Source organism: Xenopus laevis, chromosome 6S (assembly GCF_017654675.1).
Source record: "Xenopus laevis strain J_2021 chromosome 6S, Xenopus_laevis_v10.1, whole genome shotgun sequence".
Taxonomy (NCBI): domain Eukaryota; kingdom Metazoa; phylum Chordata; class Amphibia; order Anura; family Pipidae; genus Xenopus; species Xenopus laevis.
This window is the reverse complement of record NC_054382.1, coordinates 85,283,022-85,304,781: the sequence shown is the minus strand read 5'-3', so window position 1 is coordinate 85,304,781 and position 21,760 is coordinate 85,283,022. Positions and strand designations below refer to the sequence as shown.

Here is a 21,760-nt window from a genome sequence, read left to right as displayed (position 1 = left end):
GGCTCTAACAGATGTCCAAGACTCTTATTCAGGATTTCCTTGTCCTTTTACTTCTTAAAAACTGCTCATGTTGCCCCAGTGTTAGTAAATACTTGTACACGTGGGAAAGTTTGACAATAGCAATCATTTTTTAAATGATTATTTACCGAATTTGATCAGTTTAACTAAAATTGCAAGATGACTATACTGTCCCTCTAAGAGAAAATATATCCATGGTGGCAGCCATATTTACTGATAGAAGCTGGAACAATTTTTAAAACAGATTAACCTGCTCACATTTATTAACGTAAAGGTTTCATTAGTTTGCATGGAATGCAGTATGTGCATGTAACCATTTATTTATAAATATATCTATCTATATATTCACACACACATATATATATATATATATATATATATATATATATATATATATATATATATATATATATATATATATATAAACATCCAAAAGAGAAGGACGGCACTCCGGTGCATGGAATATACTTTTATTCGGGAATCACTCCCTTAATCATAGGCATCATCATGCCTATGATTAAGGGAGTGATTCCCGAAACGCGTAGGGCGTTGGATCCTTGTTTGAATCTGGAATAAAAGTATATTCCATGCACCGGAGTGCCGTCCTTCTCTTTTGGATGTTTATGTGAGTTTCAGCAGCGGGGACGCTGCGGACTGAACACCCGATTGGAGCAGCTAACAGGGTGTGTAAACTTGGAGCGGTCCCCTTTTGGTAAAGTCAAGTATATATATATATATACACACACACATATGTACCTCTTTGAGAAAGGCTAGCCGAAACGTTAGTCTCCCGGTAATAAATTTAAATATTTATTTTTTGCTCTTTAAGACCAGTGTGTGCGGACTTCATTTCGATTCACATATATACCTGTGTATAACATACAGCCTGTTGAAAAAATAAAAAAAGCACAAAAACATTCAGTTTAAATGATTATTTTATTTTATCAACTTTAATGACAACCAACACGGAAACTGTTGACTATTCTGCTTGATCAACCGAGAAAATACACAAACCACAAACATGTTGTAGTGTTCCTGCACCTAAATCCTGTAGGTTACGCCATCCACGAATCTCAGTTTAACTTCCTACAGTAAAATGTGTTAGTAGCCATGGATTTTAATTTAAAAATACAAATTACGCATTCCGTATTAATCTAGGATTTAATCTTAACTACTATAACATATTACTTTTAGAATGGAGATGCTTTTCCTACCCAACAAAAAGTTTGTAAAAATATGTAGAAATAATAAAAAAAAGACACATTAGATCATTGGAATGTACAGGTGATTAATTATTATACAGTTAAAAACAGTGCAATTCAGAGCTTTATGGTGCATCTGTAATTTCCAGTGCACTTGAAAATGTTGGTCGCCGAAAAAGACCCCTCTCAGGGACGTCTCTGGCTCCCAGTTGGTTAATACTACAGCTATTTTTTCTCATTAAATGAGTAACTTGCGTATCTATAGTTAGTTGACCCTTATATATGTGTGTAAGGCACTAGTGCTACAAGTTTCTACTTGAGTTACTAGAATCACTTGCTGTTTAGCGCCAAATAATCAGTGTTGAAAGAAAACAGCAACAGTTCTCAACTGAGTTGCGGCAGGTGTCCAACCTGAGATCTGCAGTTAGTTCTTCATGTGTTGAGTACCCTTAGCACCTATTTATATATCAGGTTCCTCACCTCCTCAAATACCCAATCTCTCTCACTTTTTCTCTTCCCCCATAGTTTGGTTAGGACAGAGCCATCCATCTGGTTTGCTGCGTGTAACAGCCTTGTACTAAAATGATATTTACCTTGCGCCCATTTTCACGTGCCTAAAAGTCTCCCTATGTCAGTAGGCTTCTCCTACAGCTGTCGCTAACTAAAATGAAAGAAAAACATGCGAGTGAGAGAGAGTGGATGTTATGAAAATACAAAGTTTTTTTTTTTTTAAAAAAGCGCAATATATAAACCAAAAGTGTCAAGGAACAAGATCTTGCAGCATTGCAGATAAAAGCTGAGTTCCTGGGGTCTAGATGGCGCTACACCTACTGAGCAATGCATTGCAAGTCCTTGTCATGCTAATCTACTACAGTTTAGGAGGGTAGGTCATTTTCATGTCATTGATACTGATTAATACAATTAATAGAGACAGCAGGTTCCACCTCCATCTATTTCTCTTTGCCTTTTGTCAACCTTTAATTTGGTACCGCCAACACAATTTTGGTATAAGCTAACTGCATGCACAACTCACAGACATTAAGTAAAAGATTGTGTATATGTATATATATCTCCTTTCATTATATTATAAAGTAGTAGTTTTATTTGTAATGGCACTTCAGGTTATCAAGCAGAGAACATCACATGGTGAGGCATCTTGGGCAACTCAACGCCTGGCCATAGGAGAAGAAGATCGGCTGCGCTGTCCTCCCTGCAAAGAAAGAGCAAATGACATCAGGAAATAAGACAATGCTCTACATGGGACCTGTTATCCAGAATGATTGGGACCTGAGGTTTTTCTGCAATTTGAATCTCCATATAGAAAGTCTTTTAAAAAATAATTGAAACATTAAACACAACCGATTTGTTTTGCCACCACTAAGGAGTAATTATATCATAGTCTGGATCCCGTACAAGATACTATCTTCTTATTAATATTTTTTTAAAAGTATTAATTATTGGATTAAAATAGAGTCTATGGGAGATGGTCTTTCCATAATTTGGAGCTTTCTGGATAATGTGTTTCCATTTAACAGATCACATACCTGTACGTCCTAGTAATAAAGCAATGTAATAACCAGAATCTTAAAGTATTATTCCTCAGGGATGGGCGAATTTGACCCGTTTTGCTTCGCCAAAAATTTGCCCATTAAAGTCTATGGGCGTCAAAAAAAATTTGTCGCGCGGCAAAATTATTTTCACGCGCGTCTTTTTTTTTTTGACGCCCACCGCCATACAAGTCTATGGGCGTCATTTTTTCGGCGAATCAAGGCGAAAAAATTCGCCGATCCCTATTATTCCTGCCTAGGTGGTACAGCTGCCCAACAGTTTCAGCAAAAACAAGTCACTGGGACACCAGTGTTTTTAGAGAGAGATCTAAAGAGATCGTGGAAGGAAAAATCTGTTAGGAAAAGATGTTTTAGATATTGGAAGGGCAGGAAAAAATCCACCTAAATGCTTCGTATTATACAAGAAGAATAGGAAAAAAGTTCATTGCCCATAAATACAGAAATGGAAAATTTGAATTAGGGTACATTGGCCAATATCCAGAAGTACAACTCCAGTAAAAGCTGTAACACTGTGATGTAACGTTTATAAAATTGTTAAATGGTTTAAAAAAAAAAAATAATAATAATTTTGTACTTGGCACAGTACTCTGCAGCACAAATTCTACTGGCAAGCTAAGGCAGCAACAAATTCAAAGAACTTAAGGGAAATAAAAGAGGAAATAAATATATATCTGATTCATAATATTTTTGCTTGGAAAATCTACATACATTTTTTGTAGTGGCTCTTTAAGTAAAAAAAGATTGTAGCTTTCATGGCGCCTCTGCTTTTGCAGGGTTTAAGGTGTGAGCCTTCCACAGCAACTGCGCTAATCTTCCCCTTAAATCGTCCTGGGAATCTCTGAGTAGCAGTAAATGTTAATAGAAGGGGAAAATTCAAGCATTAAAGCACAAGTGATGGCACTTGAAGACATTGGTTTAAGGGTGAGTTAAGGATGATTTATTAGTTAGAAAAAGACAGTAGGCAGGTGATTAAAAGCAAATCATGTAGAACTACTTCTGTGTCTCAGTGACTACTTTGCACTAATCCTCTGATCTGTATTCAGCCAGAGCTGCTTCTTAATGAAGGTTCCCTCCAGTGCGGCTTCAGGTGTTAGGGGTGAACAAAGTGAGAATTAACTTCTATTCTTTATCTGGCACACACCCATGCTGGAAGGGAAAGTAATTACATTCTATAAATACAAGCACTACACTTCCCAAACTGAGCTGCTAGAAATTTGGATCTGAACACATTTTATGATAAGGTCTATCTAGGGGTTTCATCAATCTCTGACATGTTTCCCAATGATTAGAAGAATAAATTGTCATTTTGTTCTTCTTTTATAATGTAATTTGCAACCCTTGCCAACAAACAGAAAGAAAGTGGGGGTAAAGAGAGTTTGAGATACCAAAAGTATCATTCCCTGCATTAAAGGAAGACATACAGTATGAGAAAGAGAGAGGCGCAAAGACCCATCAGTAACTTAATATTGGCCAAGAAAATACCTTGAAATAGAATTACTGAAGCAGTGGGAAATTGGCTGTTGGATAGCCACAAGGACTTAAAGACAGAAAGAATAAAAAAACGGTGCTCACTGATACTCATGGCTACTTCATGAAAAAATGATCAGATTATTGCAGCTGGGGGCCACAGTCTCTGGCTCCTCTACTTCCTTACCCTTGCTGTTTGGCAGCCACGAGATTGCACTGTTCAAGGCAGGAGCAGATCTTGGTCAGACACCACCACCAGGGAGCTAAAGAGATGAAGTCAAGGGGCCAGAGAAGGCTACTCTGCTTTTACTGTGAAGTGCTGGGGAGTAGAGAATCTTCTCATTTAAGTTAGTAATGGTAAGATGCTGCACTACAGGGTTTTATGTCTTTTAGTATATTTTATTGTTCCTTCTACATCACAGCTTACTGGCACTGCTTGCAGATTGCTCAGTAGAACTAATATTCATTTTTCATACATGTATCATTTTGATTATAGAAAGTTATTATTATTATTATAAGATTTGCTCATGAAATATGATGCCATTGCACTGGGTTTGATCACGGAAAATGATTGATGAGTGCTCACACGCAGACTGCTGTCATCGTATTCAGTTGGAACTGATCAAATTGCCTGCTCCAGCCTGTAACCTTACAACAAGCCGAAGAGCTGAACAAGAGGAACAAGAGAAATAGAAATGATTACACTGATGAACAAGAAGCAAAATGATAAGAGCTGTTGAGTAAAAAAAAAAGCTTTAGCAAGATAAAGGCTCCTCTCTGGCAAAGACATCATATTACTTATGCAAGAGGAGATTGCCAACCATTACAGCTGCTGAATGATAAAGGAAAAGCTAAAGTAAATACATTTCATATTGATTTTGTACACTTTAGCCACTGTCCCTTCCTTTTCAACAGCTTCTTGTCCCTACCTGTAATGATTTAAACTCTGTCTCTCTCTATTCTAATCACTTGGCTCTAAACCATGAAGATATTTTCACCACTTATTTATTGTCAGTAATCTTAGGATCATTTCTGTGCTCTGTCTGCCGAGTAGATTCTAAGTTTATATATAAACACAAACCAGGTTCATCAGTCCTGTAAGGCTGTACAGCAGCAAACAAGAAAGCATAACATAATAATAATAATCATAATAATAAAATGAGGATTTGGTTGATTTCCTCGTTAAGACTAATTGTACTGCATATTTATTACAGATGTTGGTTGAGAGTGTGGCTCCATGAAAAATGGAAATATTTTGGTTGCAAGAGACTTTGGAAAAACAAATATGCTTAAAGGGATTCTGTCATGATTTTTTATGGTAGTTTTTATTTCTAAATTATATTGACTCTACAATATAAATTTTAATTCCTGAACCAGCAAGTGTATTTTTTTTAGTTGTAAAATTGGTGTGTAGGCAGCCATCTCAGGTCATTTTGCCAGGTCATGTGCTTTCAGAAAGAGCCAACACTTAAGAATGGAACTGCTTTCTGGGAGGCTGTTGTTTCTGCTACTCAATGTAACTGAATGTGTTGCAGTGGGACCTGGATTTTACTATTGAGTGCTGTTCTTTGATCTACCAGGGAGCTGTTATCTGGTTACCTTCCCATTGTTCTGTTGTTAGGCTGAAAGGGGGGGGGGTGATATCACTCCAACTTGCAGTACAGCAGTAAAGACTAACTGAAGTTTATCAGATCACAAGTCACATGACTGGGGCAGCTGGGAAACTGGCAATATGTCTAGCCCCATGTCAAATTTCAAAATTAAATATGAAAAAAAATCTGTTTGCTCTTTTGAGAAACGGATTTCAGTGCAGAAGTCTGCTGGAGCAGCAATATTAACTGATGCATTTTGAAAAAAAACATTTTTTACCAACCCATGACAGTATCCCTTTAATTAATAATTTTCCTCAGTATTTGCAATAAAAGAGCAAGAGTTACAGGACCCACTTTATAGTACCTGTAATACAGATGGCTTGGCTTGAAAAAAAAGGAAGGTGCTGAAACATGGATATGGAACTTAAATGTTAAAGCAAATGAGAACAAGGACATTGCCCCTGATGACATACACATACAGAGCTTAGTTCAGTTTTAACCAGGCTGCTAATTCTGATTGTTTAAATTCCCTTTCATATGGTTTGGTACAAATGGATTGGAAGAAATCATATCATTCCAAAATTTAAAAAGAGTTTTATCACATCCTGGCAGATATAGGCCTGTAAGTCTGACATCTGCAGTGGAAAAGTTATCTGAAGGGTTAATAATCACATTCCAATATGGAGATTGGAATTAATACTAATACTCATTTTTGAGGGACAGATGATGCTACTTACTGTACCTGCATTTTTATGATGCAATAAGTAGGAAGGTAGGCTTGCAGTAGATGTATTATAGTGTTGTAGTATTTCATAAACATTTTCTTTCTAAACTGAGGTCTACTGATCTTTGTAATACAGTTTATACATGGAGAAAAATCTAACTAAAACTAGAGTACATGACAATGGCACAGTTAGTAACTATGAGGAGGGCATTAAAAGCAATTTATCTGTGTTTTTCAAGACACAAAATTATTCATAATAACTGAATCCATAGATGTGTAATCCACGCAGAAGGATCTCAGGGCAGCTAAGTGGCAGATTAAATTGAATGATGATAAATTGTAAGAGTATCGATTTGAGAGTTTATCTGTAGTTTCCTATGTACAAAAAGTTGTTTTTTTTTTTTATAGTTGGAGCTCTAAAGTACTTTCTTAGTGAGAAAGGCATTTGTACCCAGTGCTATATATAGGTCTGATGCAACCCTAGGCACCCCTCCCCCCAGCTAGCAAATGGATCATGCGTATGATGTCACTTCCAGTTGTGCATGACTTCACTTCCACCCACGGCACAATATGATGGGCCAGGAACCCCTCATCTACCAACTCTGTTATTAGGAGCAGCTGTGGAAAATGTTTTTTTATCTTAAAATTTTTTAATTCATCAAATAGGCACCTGAAGGCCAATCTCAATACAGCTGCTGCCCCAGACACAGGCCCTCAGGTGCCTATATGTAAATACAGCCCTGTTTGGACCCCTCTGAAGCAAACGGGAGACAGTCTACTTAGACATTAGGCATATTAGGAAAATCATGGATGTGATGAATGTTGTCTTAACCTGTATCTATTATACAGATGCACAACTACTTAGTAATAGGTTTTATTGACCTGTTTGAGGTCGATTAATGAAAACAAATTTATCTGCCGACATTCCCTACATACGATACATATTTTATTCCATGGGGCAAATAGAATTTAAACAAACTGCCAAACATAGATTTTGGCAAATCAAACAAAACACCATCTGTACAGGCCCCCCCGCAAGCACAGTTAAAGGATAAAAAAAATCCTGGACAATTATGTTTACAAGCAATTAGCTGTGATAATATTCCCCTCCTGGACTTAATATCTACATTTACTGATGTTCAAAGAGAAAGTACCTCTGTGAATTAAGCACCTGTTAAAATTACAGCTGTACTCGATCCATTGGGGCAGATAACCAACATAAACCAATAATTGATAGTAGATTGTGTGAATTTAAATTGGCTTTGATTCGCAATTAAAAAAGTAAACTTTGTGCAATGAGCAGAGGGTTAGTCAGAGCGAGTAAGGTTTGCAGTGCAATCTGCTTATACTGATGTTATAAGCAAGTGCAGAGCTTGAAGGGAACCTTGCACAGTTACAATGAGGGTGCTGACAACCCCTTACTCAATAACGATCATAAAATAGAGGGACCTTGAACCAAAGGAGGGTTCCAAACTTGTTGGAGGCTTGCTGCATGCGGGATAAGACATTAGGGCTCATCAACTATTCCCCAAATGCAAGTGCAGAGATACTAAGTGGCACAAAAGCTGCCCTTTGTAACCATGGACAAAACATTTGATCCAGGTGGTAAGTACAGGGTCCTCCTGTGCTTTTTGGTCCCTTGGTGATTCCTAGTCTGTAATTCTGAATGATACGCAAGTTAGGCTATATTCCACCAAATCAGTGAAAGCAATGCTGTCATGTTGTCATGTCAACACGTGTCATATGAGGGAGCATTTTCTTAGCTATGCAATGACCAAAAGTGGCCTAGCTGATTTTTAGAACTGAGAAGGGAATCTGATTGGATGTTATTCACCCATGCTAATGGTGAATTCTCCTCCCCACTGACCTACAGAAATGTACAATCTGGTATTGTATTAAATCCATTAAGGGGTTACACCAGTCAGTGTAATCTTTTAATGCAACCTTGGAATAAATGAATGTGTGACACTACTATAACTAAGTATGATTAGAAAGATCAAGGGATCACGTATTATTACAAGGAAGCTAGTGAAATCACTGCAACACACTGATGCCATATAGGCTGAGTAAATAAGCAGTTTGTCGTTCTTGTACTTTTTAGTCCATAAACTGCAGTGACGTGATTTTTTTTCAGCAGGAAACTTTTGGAAGTATAAAATAACATACAATTTTACAGCAGGAATAAATACTTACCTGCGCCACTACAGAATAAGGATATTAAGAGAATAAAATCCATTATCATCCTTCCATGTAGCCAGTAACAGCAAGGGGGCATTAAAAGTGGGAAAAAATCGCTACAAGGCAAATAACATGCAGCAATTTATTTAGATTGATATTCTGACCTGGACCTGTTATTTAGAAATAGAGTGAAATAAGCCAAACTTTGGACCCCAGTCATAAAGGCCTGCAAGATATCTAGCTGTGCCGCTGAATTATTCACAAAGTCTTGTTTTAGTGAGACTCCCTGCCCTGCTGCTTTCTTTCTATTCCTTAATGAATCAAGTCAAGACATATATTTGTTTTTGCTAAAACCCTTGAGAAAAGAAAACAAAATTGCCGAGGGGACATTGAATAGAGGATTTTAGTTCCAAAGTGCACTTGATTTTTGTGAAACTGAGGAAAATCTATTATTTGCTGCTAAGCATTATGACAATGGCTTACAGGAGATTTAAGCAATAGCACTGGAAAAAACAAGCTGCTATTCAGGAAACATAACTTTTATAATTCCAAATATGTAGGGCATGTATGGCAAACCTACAGTATATATTGAACAAAGTACCCCTATTGTAAAATATAAGGAAGGATATATGGAAGTCACCGAGGAGTTCCATATAAAGGCATATATATTATATTTATTATATTTTATATATATATATATATATATATATATATATATATATATACAGTAAATATATATATATTTATATATATATATAAATAGAGAGGGAGAGCGAGAGAGGGAAAGCGAGAGAGAGAATGGCAGATAGAGAAAGATAAAGGTATATGATTAAGTATGTAGAAAACCATTATCCAGAAAGCTCCAAAATAATGCAAAAATGGAAGGCTATCTCCTATAGAGTTTAATTCAAGCAAACCATTCGGATTCTTATTTCCTTTTCTCTGTGATAATAAAACAGTACATTGTACTTGCTGGTAACTAGGGTGCATAGATCCATTTTGGTGGCAAAACAATCCTAATGGGTTTATTTAATATTTTTTTCTTACCCAGAATACCTGTAGTTCGAAGCATTTCAGAAAAAAGACCTCCAAAGAGCTAATGTAAAAAGTACTTTTGTCCAGGTCTGCACTCTGTACCTGATTGTCTGACATGTAAGTTAATGGGCAGGATGGGGGGGAACCTGCTTCCTACTGCCACCCCTTATGACACCTACCTGCTTCCCCCTCCCACCCATAATTAATACAGAACATTCTCCTCGTGACTTGTTTGTGAGTTGATTGCTCAGAATGGAAACTTCAGCCAAGGCAGGAAGCGGTTTGGCCTAGCAAAACTATACTACTATCTGTGGGATCCCTTTTAAAAGGGCATCTACTCATGAATCAATAAATCAGCAATATTTACCTAAAATAATTGCTTATTAGAACTGTTCTATGCATTCCATTTCCATTTCAAAATGTGAGTTAACAATTCAGAATCCAGTGGTTTATCATTACATACCAAAATGCTGGATTACCCTGTGGGTTGCCTGGTTGTGGAACTACAGTGCCTGATCCTTCCAGTTGAAGGTGAGCAAGTGGAGCTCTAGGAGTTGCAATAGAAATGTGAGGCTTGATACAGGGTGGTGGATGGGCTGCTATATAATGCTAGTATAACCACAGTTCTCATATCCATATTAGTCTTACCATAAACCAAATCAATAACAATAAACAATTCTATGCTTTCTTGGAGTTTGGAGCAAAAACATTAATCCAATGTATCTTGTTATTTGTTCATATAACACTAAAAGCAGGAGAACATTACCAGTTTGAAGATCCTCGACAGAGATCCATGGCCTTCTCTGTGTGGATCCTTATATCCCTTGTAGGATGATTTGTGGTGCTCCAAGGACCGGGAACCATATCCTCCATAGTATGGCTTGTGGTTCTCGGCTCCCTACATGGAGTTAAACAGCTGTTTTAGCATTATGATCACATCTATAGACAAAGGTTGTATCATGCATGTTTCCTAAAGGGAGGTGGAAATTGGTCAGTCTAGTTACCAGTGAAAATTGCAGAAACCACAGAGTTTGCTAAAATAATGGTGAGAAATAATAATTTGTCATGGTCCTGTAAACACTAAGATTCATAGATTAGATGTCATGGTCTTAACAAAAAAAGAAAATGATGCTGATTTGTTAATAAAATAGGATAACTGGAGGGATCTAAAATATAAATAGAGGTTCTTTTATCATTTGCCAAGTTTGACTTGGCTGCAGTTAAAGAGTAGCAAGGTGGCACCATCCATTGTATTCAATTCAATTTGTGCAATTAGTTGCTATTAGCAATGGCACGTTAGCCTCCCATATACTCTTGAAGGAAAATATTTAGGTGGGGAAGATTCAGGTAAGACAATGTAGATGTACCAGTCAACAGATGTCCCTCTGTCACATCTGATTGCGTGTGCAGTGCAGACTTTTATTGGTTTTGATGGAACTCCATTGCATCAAGCTGTGGGACTATGATTCCATCTTACCACAGACTAGGGCAGGCAATCATAGTATGAAACCATTGCCTGAATGTGTATCAAAGCTCAAGTTCTATGTGGCTCTCTGCCCTAATTTACACTATAGACTGCCCATCATCAAAATAATGTTAGAGTGAGACCAGAAAACACCTGAAACTATTTATTTGCTGTGTGTGTAATCTGAAGAGTAGTAGAATAGTAATACAATATAAATTTGCTTCTGTGTTAAAGGTTGAAAATTGCAGGATATTTTTATCAGCTTGATCTTTATTAGGCTGAAAGTTGTAGGGACACATTTTCTTGTTAACTTTAAGTTAAATGCCATGGAGAAGACAGATGAATTTGGGAAACATGAATATTTAGCATTCCCTTGGCACAAACATAATGAATATTGGAAGCTGCCAATGCTTTTATAATTCAGTATCTTGGATTGGATTTACCAGAGAAAATAACTTTGGCAGGAAATTAAAATAATCCTGCGAGTCACTCTGATAGATGGTATTTTACCCTAATCGTCTTTAGTTTTAGCAGATGTTTGCTTGTTTTTATGCTTTAACTTAAATGGATTTCTACTTTATTTATTTTGTTCAAATTTAAATCTGTATCTCTATGAAATATTAGGCAAGAAAAAAAGGTATTGATGACCAAACAAGATGTGTATGGGCCCAAATAATCTTCCCTTAACCGCACACAAAGGACAAAACATACACTTTAATAATAGGAATGTTCTGTGAGATGCCAATTTGCCAGTTAACAGAAACCAGGGAAAAGAAAAAGATGAGGAGAGAAGCTGAGTCTTCTAGAAACGAAATAGAGGAAACAAAAGAAGCTTTAGACATGCACATGCTACCATTGATCCACTTTGGATAAAGCAGAGCAGTTTTAATGGCAGGGAGTCTGAAAGGCAAATGAACCTAAAGCAAATAATATGGCAGAAAAATTACTGTATGGAAGGAAAAAAGGTCAGGAAAAACAGCGAAGAAGAAGAAGGGGAATAAAAAATGCAATGTTAATGATTTAAATAATATAAAAATATATTTATGAAGCAAAAACAGCTCACTAGGATTGGACAAGAGGCTGTGAATGAAAATACATTCATCACCTACCCAGCTAAATCTGGAGAATCCTCTCTGCACATGAAAAAGACAAAAATGACAAAATGATCACCATACGCATTTACTGCTAGTCTAATACAGAGTTAGCTGCTCTCTGAGCAAAGTACACTCTTCTATTTAAAGGGATGCTGTCAAGGGAATACATTTTTTTCCAAAATGCATCAGTTAATAGTGCTGCTCCAGCAGACTTCTGCACTGAAATCCATTTTTCAAAAGAACAGAAAGAAACAGATTTTTTTTATATTTAATTTTGAAATCTGACATGGGGCTAGATATATTGACAGTTTCCCAGGTGCCCCCAGTCATGTGACTTTTGCTCTTACATTGAGTTAGAGAAACAATAGCCTATCAGAAAGCAGTTCCATAGTGTAGCACTGGCTCTTTCTGAAAGTAAAAGACCAGGCAAAATGACCTGAGATAGCTACCTACACACCAATATTACAACTAAAAAAATATATACTTGCTGGTTCAGGATACAAATTTTACATGGTAGAGTGAATTATTTGCAGTGTAATTTAGATATAAAATCAAAACCATAAAAATCATGACATAATCCCTTCAACCGGACAGCAACCTGTTATTATGGTCGATTTGATAGACCGTTTAGAATTCAATTAAAGTGTATTTGCTTGGTTTTGCTTTATTAGCTGGTTCCATAAGGGTATTTTCCATAGACTTCAGTAGAACAAGAGGAGGAGGGTACCCCGAGGATCAAGCCTCGTCATGGCAAACACTTTTTGTCAGGGACAACTTTTTGTCCCTGATACTTATAGCCTATCTGTAAAGCTGTGTTCCTGTTGCTGCTCTGCCACATTCAATCTGGTTAGGCTCACCAGGCCATTCTTGCACACCAAATTTTGCTAACTTATATCAGGTGAGATAAAAGCAGGTACTGTACAACCAAATTGCCTTTCATTGGTAACATTTTTGTGTCTCTTTAAAGGGATACTGTCATCGGAAAACATGTTTTTTTCAAAACGCATCCGTTAATAGTGAAACTCCAGCAGAATTCTGCACTGAAATCCATTTCTCAAAAGAGCAAACAGATTTTTTTTATATTCAGTTTTGAAATCTGACATGGGGCTAGACATTTTGTCAGTTTCCCAGCTGCCCCAGTCATGTGACTTGTGCCTGCACTTTAGGATGGAACTACATTCTGGCAGGCTGTTATTTCTCCTACTTAATGTAACTAAATCAGTCTCAGTGGGGCTTGCCTATTACTATTAAGTGTTGTTCTTAGATCTACCAGGTAGCTCTTATCTTGTGTTAGGGAGCTGTTATCTGGTGATATCACTCCAACTTGCAGTACAGCAGTAAAAAGTGACTGAAGTTTATCAGAGCACAAGTGGCATGACTGTGGAAGCTGGGAAACTGACAATATGTCTAGCCCCATTTCAGATTTCAAAATTGAATATAACAAAATCTGTTTGCTCTTTTGAGAAATGGATTTCAGTGCAGAATTCTGCTGGAGCAGCACTATTAACTGATTCATTTTGAAAAAAGATTTTTCCCATGACAGTATCCCTTTAAGGCAGTGGTCGCCAACCAGTAGCTCGTGAGCAACATGTTGCTCTCCGACCCCTTGGATGTTGCTCCCCACAGCCTCAAAGCAGGGGCTTATTTTTAAATTTCAGGCAAGTTTTGAATGTATAAAAAACAGTTTTACTGCCACACAGAGGCCCCTGTAGACTGCCAGTCTTCATGGAGGCTAAATGGTCAATCACATCACTTATTTGGAACCCCCAGGAACATTTTTCAAGCTTGTGTTGCTCCCCAACTCCTTTTCCATCTGAATGTTGCTCACAGGTAGAAAAGGTTGGGCATCCCTGCTTTAAGACAATGGTGTTACCCCCTAGAGGCTTGGAGCATTTGCATTGAGGGCTCAGAATAAATGTTTGGTTGGAGAGAATTATTTGCTGTCTAAGAAACACCTAAAAGTCCATGTTGAAGGTTAGATGGGGTGGGATTCGTGCCCAGCCATTCATTTTATAAAATATGCTCTATTATTGCATTAGGCAAAAGGATGAAAACCCCATATGACTGTGGGTATATTGTATTGTTGAGACAGGGTACAGAGCTTTAACTATTTTGCTACATTCTAACTGCAAAGCAGAGGTAAGTATCATCTACATACATGTATTTGAAATATAAGTAGCCATTGTATAATATTGTTTACCTTTGGTTGAGATGGAGGTGGTGTCCTGGGTGACACCTAAAAAGAAGATATTGTATACTATCAGAACCTACTACAGTTAATTGGTACCAAAACATGCACAGGCATCATACTACAAGATCTGTTCTTATTAATGATTTTTAGTGTCGGGCAGGTGTCAGTGGGCCCTCTTGCTTCTAACCATTTAGTCTATTTCATGATCATTCCCTATTTTTTTATGGGAAAAAAGCACAATAATGGAGGAATATAGTAAGTACTGTAGTTATACAAGACTAGGAGAATAAAGAGGTTGAGTGAGGAGGAATAATAGTTTGGAAAGTGGGCCCAAAGTCTAGTGGGCCCCTGGTGCTGGATACTCTTAGTAGTTCAGAAAAGTATAGCATTATTCTGTATATAGTACCAATATGAACTACATCAGACTAAGGAACAATCTACAAAAACCTCAAATCTCATTTATCAAAGGGTGACAAGAAATCTTGTAACTTCCTCCTCATAAGTCTCTTAATGGACTGGGGCACTTACTATGTTCCTGAAGAAGTGAACAACAGGGTTGTCATCAACGTGCCTCCCATGAGCATGGTAAGGAGACCTCTGGGGAGAAGAACTTAGGTAGCCTGATCTTGACATATGTACCTCCTAAAGAAAAAAATATATATAATAAATTATATATATATATATATCTATATATAATAAAAATATATAATTACCTTTTGCTTAACTGCGCTCCATAATAGTGAATCAGACAAAGCATGCATAAACATGAGCAGACATGATTGCTAGGTGCAAGAGATATGGTGGTAATGTCATAACAGCCTCAAAGTTTACCCCATGCCTACTAACCCATAGAAACCAATCAGATATTTCTACTGGTTATTATAGATAACCTGACCTGAAGCAAATCTTTCATGACATTTCCCCATACATGCATGTAGATTGAGTTGAGGGAGAGTATGCCCATTACTAAATTATATCTTCTTTAGATGATAGAAAACATTTTCTGTAGGAGCCAGCAATCAGTATAAGTATAGACCCATCTCTAACAATGACAGATACAGTTTGTATGGCTAAGCGTTCCTTTACATACACAATGCACCATAGCAATAATAGATAATTATGTATGTATTTTACGTCTATAAAGAGTTGGTTCATCTTTGCATAATGTCCCTTGTTTTTCAGGAAAGCTCATCACGTGGGATGACTTATGAAACTATTGTCTCCCACAGATCATGCAGGAACCTAGCACAAGCAATCCCACAGAAGAACATAATAAAATCAGAGGCATTGTATTTCCTTAATACAGCACTTTAGGTTCAGTGTTCGCTCAATATAGCTGTCAAAGGAGGCATTATCATCCTGGTGAGCTGCCGAACAAAAGCTTCTCTTTCTGCAATCAGGGCTTCTTTACTGAATGTGGAGCTATAAAGCAGGCAAGAGTGGTACATTCATAGTTTTTCTGTACCAATGGAAATTGATGAAACTGTTCTGCCTTGATCTGTGGAAGAGATGGGATTTAAATATCTGCAACCACAGAAATATATCTGGATATATAAACATGGATATAACATTCCATGCAGGCAGATCTCATTTACACAAAGGGGACCATTATTTTTTTATAAAGTACAAGGCCTCTGATACAGTACAGAAACACATTAGCATTAGGCAAAGTGGCCCCCATGGGGTGCTTAGAAGAATTTTGAAGAAATTTGAATGCTTAGAAGAATTCAAAGGGCATATTATGCTTTATATATTGTCAATCCATACATCATGAATGTTTAAACTTACGCAATCCAAAAAATCCAATCAAAATGACCCTCAGACCCCCCGGTCTGAGGTATGGTTATATTATCTCATAAATGGCTATGGGCAATGTAACATTGTTAATGTTCTTTTGCAGTGCCTGGAAGATACATTTCTAATTGTTAAAAGCCCATAAGGAATTATTATGATTTGGAATGAACCAGACAATTCTGTCACAAATACTGTTGATTGTTATTGATCAATTGCAACTGATGTCCAATGATGAACAGTGGTCAATCTACACCATATTCTTTATCAGTTTCATAAATATTGCTACGGTCTTATGGGGAGAAGATGGGACTGGTGGCAGATTTGAGCCCATCTAATATCCATAAAGTTATTATAGAGCCTGGACCCTATAATAACATTATTATATTTTGCTGCAGCCTCTAACTGGTATGTGTGTAACTATAGAATGTCAACAGAGCTTATACAGGTTTATTTTAGTATTGGAAACAACCCAATAACACTCCCAAATATATATATTTTTTAAATCTTCAGTACAGTAAAGTTGTGATTTCTAGTTTTAATCAACAGATGTATTTGATATACTGTAAGATTACTTTAATTAAGCTGCAGACTACAACTTTTAAGCAAGAGCAACAGTTTTTCTAGACCTGTTAATAAATGCTATTTGAGGGTTACAGTGTTAGAAGAGCCTTTCCATTGACTGCCACGCAGCTGCAGTACATCAACAAAAACAGAGGATGAATTTCGATCAGGTTACAGAGTTGTCCTTTGAACATTGTTGCAGTGTCAGCTTTCATAATTTAGATGTGAGCGGCAGAGATAAAGAGCATGAACCTTCTCAAAGAGAACAGGAGCAGATGTTAATAAGCATTATTATGTAGTTAGAAGGTTGCCCAGAAGGTGAATGTCCTTAGGAGATATATCTGCAGTGAAGAAGATTAGTCATCCTAGTTTTTTTTGTTTGTTAAAGGGCAACTGGACTTTTTTTGTGTTTTCCTATTTCTACTATGAATTCGTTTAATTAAAGTGGATAATGTATAAATATTCTTACCCGCTATGTTCTTACTAGCTTCAGACATGTGTAAAATTTCATTGTTTGCCAGCTGTCTGGCAACCACCTAAGGATCTTAACAACAAAGGATCTCAATGTAAAAAGTTAGTGCTGAAATCATGCCAGAGGGCTAGTTTTTCTTGGTAGAAAAAAAGTCATTTGAGAATTTACAGTAGTCTACAGATGGGAAATCCGCATGAACTAAAATGCAGTGAACCCTACATTTTGGGATGATTCTTTTTAAGTTTACCCACTGTCATATGGCATGTGTCCTTGGAACTCGCTTCCATTTCTGCTGTTATGTCTCTGCAACTGTTAGAAGGGTAATATGCTGAGGCAACCATATACTCACAATTTCTGATATTTTACTCCACAATAGTCTTTGTATCTTATTAGTTTCATCCCTGGGAAAACTCACCAACACCAGAAGGCCAGATAATACCCAGTGACCGACACTGTATAACCTACTCATACTCCTTTCTTTTCGATTACCTACTTAAGCAGTAAATGGTGATTTCTTCTCTGCCCTCACTTTTATATTTTATACCTTTCTGTTCGTGCTTTTAACTTTAGTACACAGAAATTACCCGGGAATCCGAAATCTCAATGCCATTCTTCCAGGAAAGCGACTTTACAGAGATAAGTATCAAAAATAGTGTGTGCGAATATTTACAGGACACAAAGCTAGAAATTCAAATGCAATTCACTTTGGTAAAAGCTGTGTGTGCTCTAATTAAGGGAGAGGATACCTCACTTAGAGATAAGAGCTATTTAAAGAGAGGTTGTTTTGTTTTTTTCGTGCTTAACATGGGGAGTGTTTGACCTTTCCTTAAGATAATAATACCTTGTAATTTGCATCTATAATCCAAGCATTTGTGTTCCTGCACAAATAAAAGGGACACTTGGGGAGACTACTACTATTAAATCTTGATTACCATGACTCAGAGCCAGAGGTAGGGAATAAGAGAAAGCACTACATGCCACTTACAACATGTTTTGAAAGAGATCTTGGAATAAATGACCCCAGTGATGTCAAATCTACAATACATAATCTTGCCATTTTCAGAGTGGCATAGGATTAAAGATGACATAAATAATATAATCTTTTCAATGTCCTGATACATGCACAAGCCTTACCTCGAATAAAATCTTAAACTCAGCAGGGGTCATTTACTAACATAGGTGTTACATTGCATTACTGCAGGAACCCAGAGAAACAAACAATATTTGGGTTGGGTTGGTTGCTATGGTGTAGAATATACATTATGTTAAAGGAAAATGAAACCCTTATAACCAGTGAAGGCCAAATTACCATTTCATGATAACTGATGGTCTCCAGTCCCTAGATCACTAGTTTCCCACTCTCTTTTCTATGGATCAGTTATATGTACATTTATATAAATTCGAAAATATAATTACACCCATACATATACCCTGCTGGGCAGTACAGACATATTTTACATACCTGAATGTTTTATCCACTGAATTTTTACAGCACTGTGTTAGTTGGATGATCTCCAGTCGGGTCCTCAGTGACTTAACTGTTTGATCATGTGTCTCCATTTTGCCGAGCAATAAGCTTTGTTAACTGGCGGTGGTAAGACATTATATCTTGCGCAATTGTTAACAGAATCAGAGAAAGCTCAGTGTGCAAAGTACTGAAATGAACATGGCAATTCCCTTGAAAATGTTTGCTGGCTTTAATTCTCTGCACTGGTTTGTATTAGATCATTAATAACACTATATACTGGATATTCTAAGCAACTTCTCAATATAAATTACTTAAGTGGTTTAAAACCTCTTTGTAAATGTAGTTAAAATTGAAAGTTGTTGGCCAACTGTTAATTTATGTAAAATAGCAAGTCGCTTAGAAAGATATTGTCTTGCTTTATACAAAAGGCAGTTTTTTTGGTGGTGTTACCCTTTAATATGTTTGCATTTATCTTTATTATTCTCTGTTTTTTTAAAGATGTGTGTTGTCTTCTGATACAAAGCCTGCATGGTCTAAGATGGTAAAGGTAGGCTGCAAGAGAGCTACTCTTTTATATCCTTTATTTTATTCTATAAGCTGTCAGAGGATAGGCAGAAATGACTTCTCCCAGGCTAACACACTCTAATATGTCACCATTAAACATTTGATTGCCCTTCCCATGTTATTCATTATAAGCTGCTAGATGCACTATTGTATACATAATTCTCCCAGCATTTCTGCATTACTCAGCTGCTTAGTTACTGGGAGATGTATTTCTATTAAAGCTGGAGTATTATTTATTATTAAAGTGTATTTTTAGAGCGAGGTATTGCTTGTAGCTCAACTAGAGCATCTACAGTCAGGACTGTCAATTACCCATAAGGGGATGAGGATTTTTTTTTTATTCATTATTAAGCTTGCTATACTTGGCTAGATACAAAATGGGTGGTAGTTTTTATCTCTTTTCCAAGTCAGAAGGAGCAGGGTGCATTGAAATTGTGTTCCAGTTTGTTTAGCTTGCACGCCTATCAATAGGCTGCCCCATGTAAGGTCCCTTTGCTGGTAATTTGCACCTTTAACAGGTCAAATCTGCAGCAACCCATAACTGCAGCCCTCTGACAATTTGCAACTGCCATGCACGGCATTTTATAGAAAGACAATTATGATCTGCTCTTATTGGGACTGTCCTGAGCCCCGCACAGCAGCAGAGCTTGTAGGTAGAAAGAAGATGAGATAACAAGCAGGGCTATATGTTAACTGTTTATTTCACATCAGCAAAGTTGTAGCTCTTCAGGTAGTGCTGAAATGGAACATCTGACACTCGCCAAAAGCTCTCGGGTGTGTGGGAAATTGTTCATAAACAGCAGCTGAAGGGCCATAGTTAGGGTGGTCTTACTCAGGGGCCTGTGTCCACCAACATTAGAAACAACCCTGAGACCTGTAGGGACACTAACGCCATGGGTCGCCAACTTGTCACCCTAACAGCTGTAGTTGAATTACAACTCCTAGAAAACTGCTGTAACATCTGTTAAAAAGTAATTACTTTATTAGCAGCCTCCGTTTTCCTTTTCCTGGCAAGAGGCAGGCTGGCACCTTATGAATAGCTTGTCTAAGAAATGACAGTATTACAATAGGGCAGATTTATCAAAGGTCAAATGTAATAGGTTTTTTTTAAATTCGAATGACCTTGCAATTTGAATAGTACCTCATTTAAGAAAAAAAAAAAACAGGATTCAGGTATGATAAATCACAATTTGAATTTGAGTTTGGATTATTCTCGACTCGAATTTGTGAGTTTTGACCATAAATATTCGAATTTCCAATTCCAAACCTTTATAAACCTGCCCTTAGGGTTGCATCAAGCTGGTATTTGCTCAGGGCTGCCATCAGGGGGGTCATGGGTGTATTGCTGTCAGGGCCCAATAGCAATGGAGCCTCGAGAGACATAAAATGCAATTTGTTGGCCAATTTTTGGCATGATGGGGACTGATAGGATTGGCAGAACCTTTTACATGTCAATAATTGGGGTTAGTCCTGCTAACTTAGTACTATGGGGCCCCATGATTCCTGACGGTGGCTCTGATTTTACTGACTCACCTGGATGTAATGTTATTAATATCAACTGCATAAATAGAAATATCAATTATATAATACACAAAAGCCATGAATATCTTGTAAATTATATCCTTATAAACGGTGAGTAGTGATGTCATCAGTTATAAACGGTGAGTAGTGATGTAATTTCTGTCACATGACTCACTAAAATTTGTGTATTATAATAAATAAAGTACCCCCAGTTGTAAAATATGAGGATATTATAAGTTACTCCTCGGTAACTTATAATATCCTTATATTTTACAAGAGGGGGTACTTTATTCACTATATCATATCATGGAACATAACAGAAACAATAAGGTTGGGGTTTGTAAGTAGAAGTAGCAACTCTAATTCCATCATCACTTTCATTATGTTATAGCAGCTTACTTTGTGGCAGCAAAGATTTAAAATGATACTGTCTGGGCACATAAACACTAGGGATGCACGGAATCCACTACTTTGGATTTGGCTGAACCCCCGAATCCTTTGTGAAAGACCGGACTGAATTTGCATATGCAAATTAGAGGTGGGAAGGGGAAAACATTTTTTACTTCCTTGTTTTGTGACAAAAAGGCCCACCTCGCCCTTAATTTGCTTATGTAAATTAGGATTCGGTTAGGCGGGGAAGAAGGATTCGAATCATGCTGAAAAGGCCGAATCCCGAACCAAATCCTGGATTTGGTGCATCCCTAATAAAGAAATACTGGCTCATTTGTGGATACAAGATCCTCTCCTTAAACGCTATGACTAAAGTACTTGTGCCTGAACATCCGCCTTGCAACTTGAGCCAATCTGCTAGCCCAGCCTGCTTTAATGAATTGCCCACAATGTGCT

At 37.2% G+C, this 21,760-nt stretch overlaps 1 protein-coding gene across 4 annotated transcripts in view; it reads right to left on the bottom strand.

Moving 5' to 3' along the window:
* Positions 1 to 935: 935 nt before the first annotated feature.
* Positions 936 to 21,760, bottom strand: part of mbp.S (myelin basic protein S homeolog) — a 92,983-nt gene continuing 72,158 nt past the window's right edge. For 3 of the 4 annotated variants that reach the window (XM_018268637.2, XM_018268638.2, XM_018268639.2), the window contains exons 5-9: positions 15,063 to 15,176; positions 14,544 to 14,579; positions 12,359 to 12,382; positions 10,551 to 10,682; positions 936 to 2,430 (exon numbers count right to left, since the gene is read on the bottom strand). In XM_018268637.2, coding sequence (XP_018124126.1) covers positions 2,386 to 2,430; positions 10,551 to 10,682; positions 12,359 to 12,382; positions 14,544 to 14,579; positions 15,063 to 15,176 — 351 coding nt within the window. In that variant the 3' untranslated portion in view covers positions 936 to 2,385. The remainder of the gene's footprint in view (positions 2,431 to 10,550; positions 10,683 to 12,358; positions 12,383 to 14,543; positions 14,580 to 15,062; positions 15,177 to 21,760) is intronic. The other variant, NM_001090291.1, reaches the window with a different exon arrangement.